Source organism: Mizuhopecten yessoensis, unplaced genomic scaffold (assembly GCF_002113885.1).
Source record: "Mizuhopecten yessoensis strain PY_sf001 unplaced genomic scaffold, ASM211388v2 hete_35977744, whole genome shotgun sequence".
Taxonomy (NCBI): domain Eukaryota; kingdom Metazoa; phylum Mollusca; class Bivalvia; order Pectinida; family Pectinidae; genus Mizuhopecten; species Mizuhopecten yessoensis.
Window position 1 is genome coordinate 1 of NW_018481938.1, and position 1,588 is coordinate 1,588.

At 38.2% G+C, this 1,588-nt stretch overlaps 1 protein-coding gene across 1 annotated transcript; it reads left to right on the forward strand.

The window, feature by feature from the left end:
- Positions 1 to 331: 331 nt before the first annotated feature.
- Positions 332 to 1,506, forward strand: LOC110444052 (dynein heavy chain 7, axonemal-like; the record flags this gene model as incomplete). Its single annotated transcript, XM_021488476.1, has 3 exons — positions 332 to 481; positions 835 to 1,017; positions 1,327 to 1,506. Coding segments are annotated over 3 exons (513 nt in total), but the record flags the coding sequence as incomplete, so codon positions are not given.
- Positions 1,507 to 1,588: the final 82 nt, after the last annotated feature.

Genomic DNA, 1,588 nt, shown 5'->3' on the forward strand with positions numbered 1-1,588 from the left:
CAAACCAAACCAAATCACAATAATGAAACTATAATATCTATAGTTTTCTTTACAGTAAACAAAACATTATCAATATTTTTTTCTCATTGATTCAACTATGAAGATATATGGTACTGGAAAATTTTGGAATCAACAGTGATGCTATATTACTGGTATACATTTTGAGCTGATATAATCAATATCCATGTAGCTTAAAATGCATATTTTTAGTCACAAAAGATATTTTAATAGTAAACATTTTGTCAGCTATATTTGGTTGGGGGCAAAACAAAAATGAATACAAGTATTTAATTCTGATATTTGTTCATTTTCGTCGTTATGTTTATTTCAGGGTCTGATGGAGGAGAACAAGGTCCAGATTACTGTCCTTAATCCAAAGGCAGTCACTATGGGTCAACTTTATGGTCAGTTTGACCCTGTCTCCCACGAGTGGTCCGACGGAATCCTGGCCGTGTCTTACCGAGCATTTGCCACCTCCACAGTACGTATCAATATTGGGGAGGGGGGGGGTTGTTGCACTGGGATCCTTAAAGTGTTTTTATGTAAAAAATTAAGTCCATATTAAATTCTAAAAGACTCGAGTACATGAGCCGTGGACTCATACAAATGAAGTTCATTGATTGTCCTATTGCTACGATTTTCTGTGGTCAAATAATCACAAGGGATTAAAGGAAATACCAAAAACTGGTCATGCAGTGACACAATTATAACTCATTTTAAAGAAAAAAAAGTTGTGAAGTATTTCCTAATTGTATCATGTAATAAACCACAATTGTCTTAAAATTCTGTTTACAAATGTTTTCTTCCTGTGACTGAAATGTTGACGTTTTGCAGACTCCAGACAGGAAGTGGCTGATCTTTGACGGTCCAGTTGACGCCATCTGGATTGAGAACATGAACACCGTGCTCGATGACAACAAGAAACTGTGTCTGATGAGCGGAGAAATCATACAACTGGCCAACACAACCAATCTCATGTTTGAGCCCATGGATCTCGAAGTGGCCTCCCCCGCTACAGTACGTAAAGAAAAAACGGGGCCAATTTTTTCATTGAAAGGAGTCCAAACTGTTACTATCTGATTTGACCAATTGATTGATTGATTGATTGATGAGGCTTTACATCCAGAAGGACCATTTATGGTGAAGACTTTTGTCCATAAGAAATACAGAAAATAAGTTGATTATAAAGCTATTAGTGCCATATTTGTTGTCCAAAAATAACTTGTACTACATTGTATAGACTGTAATGCAGTTTTTGCCATTTATCTTGACGTATATTTAGCTTGTTTTAGCTGTACCACTAATGGTTATACCTCTCTTTGACAGGTGTCGCGCTGTGGTATGATCTACATGGAGCCATCTTCATTGGGATGGCGGCCAATGGTGAAGTCATGGCTCTTTATGATGCCAGCTACACTCACAGAAACCCACAAATCCACCATAAATGACATGTTTGAAAGATTTGTGGATGCCTGCATCCAGCTTGTCAGGAAAGGCGGAGTTGTTGTAAGTCATCAGTAGACAGTTTCAATAATAGGAGGCTCGGTAGTCTAGTGGTAGGACGCCGGGCTCGCGACCGAAGGGTTGC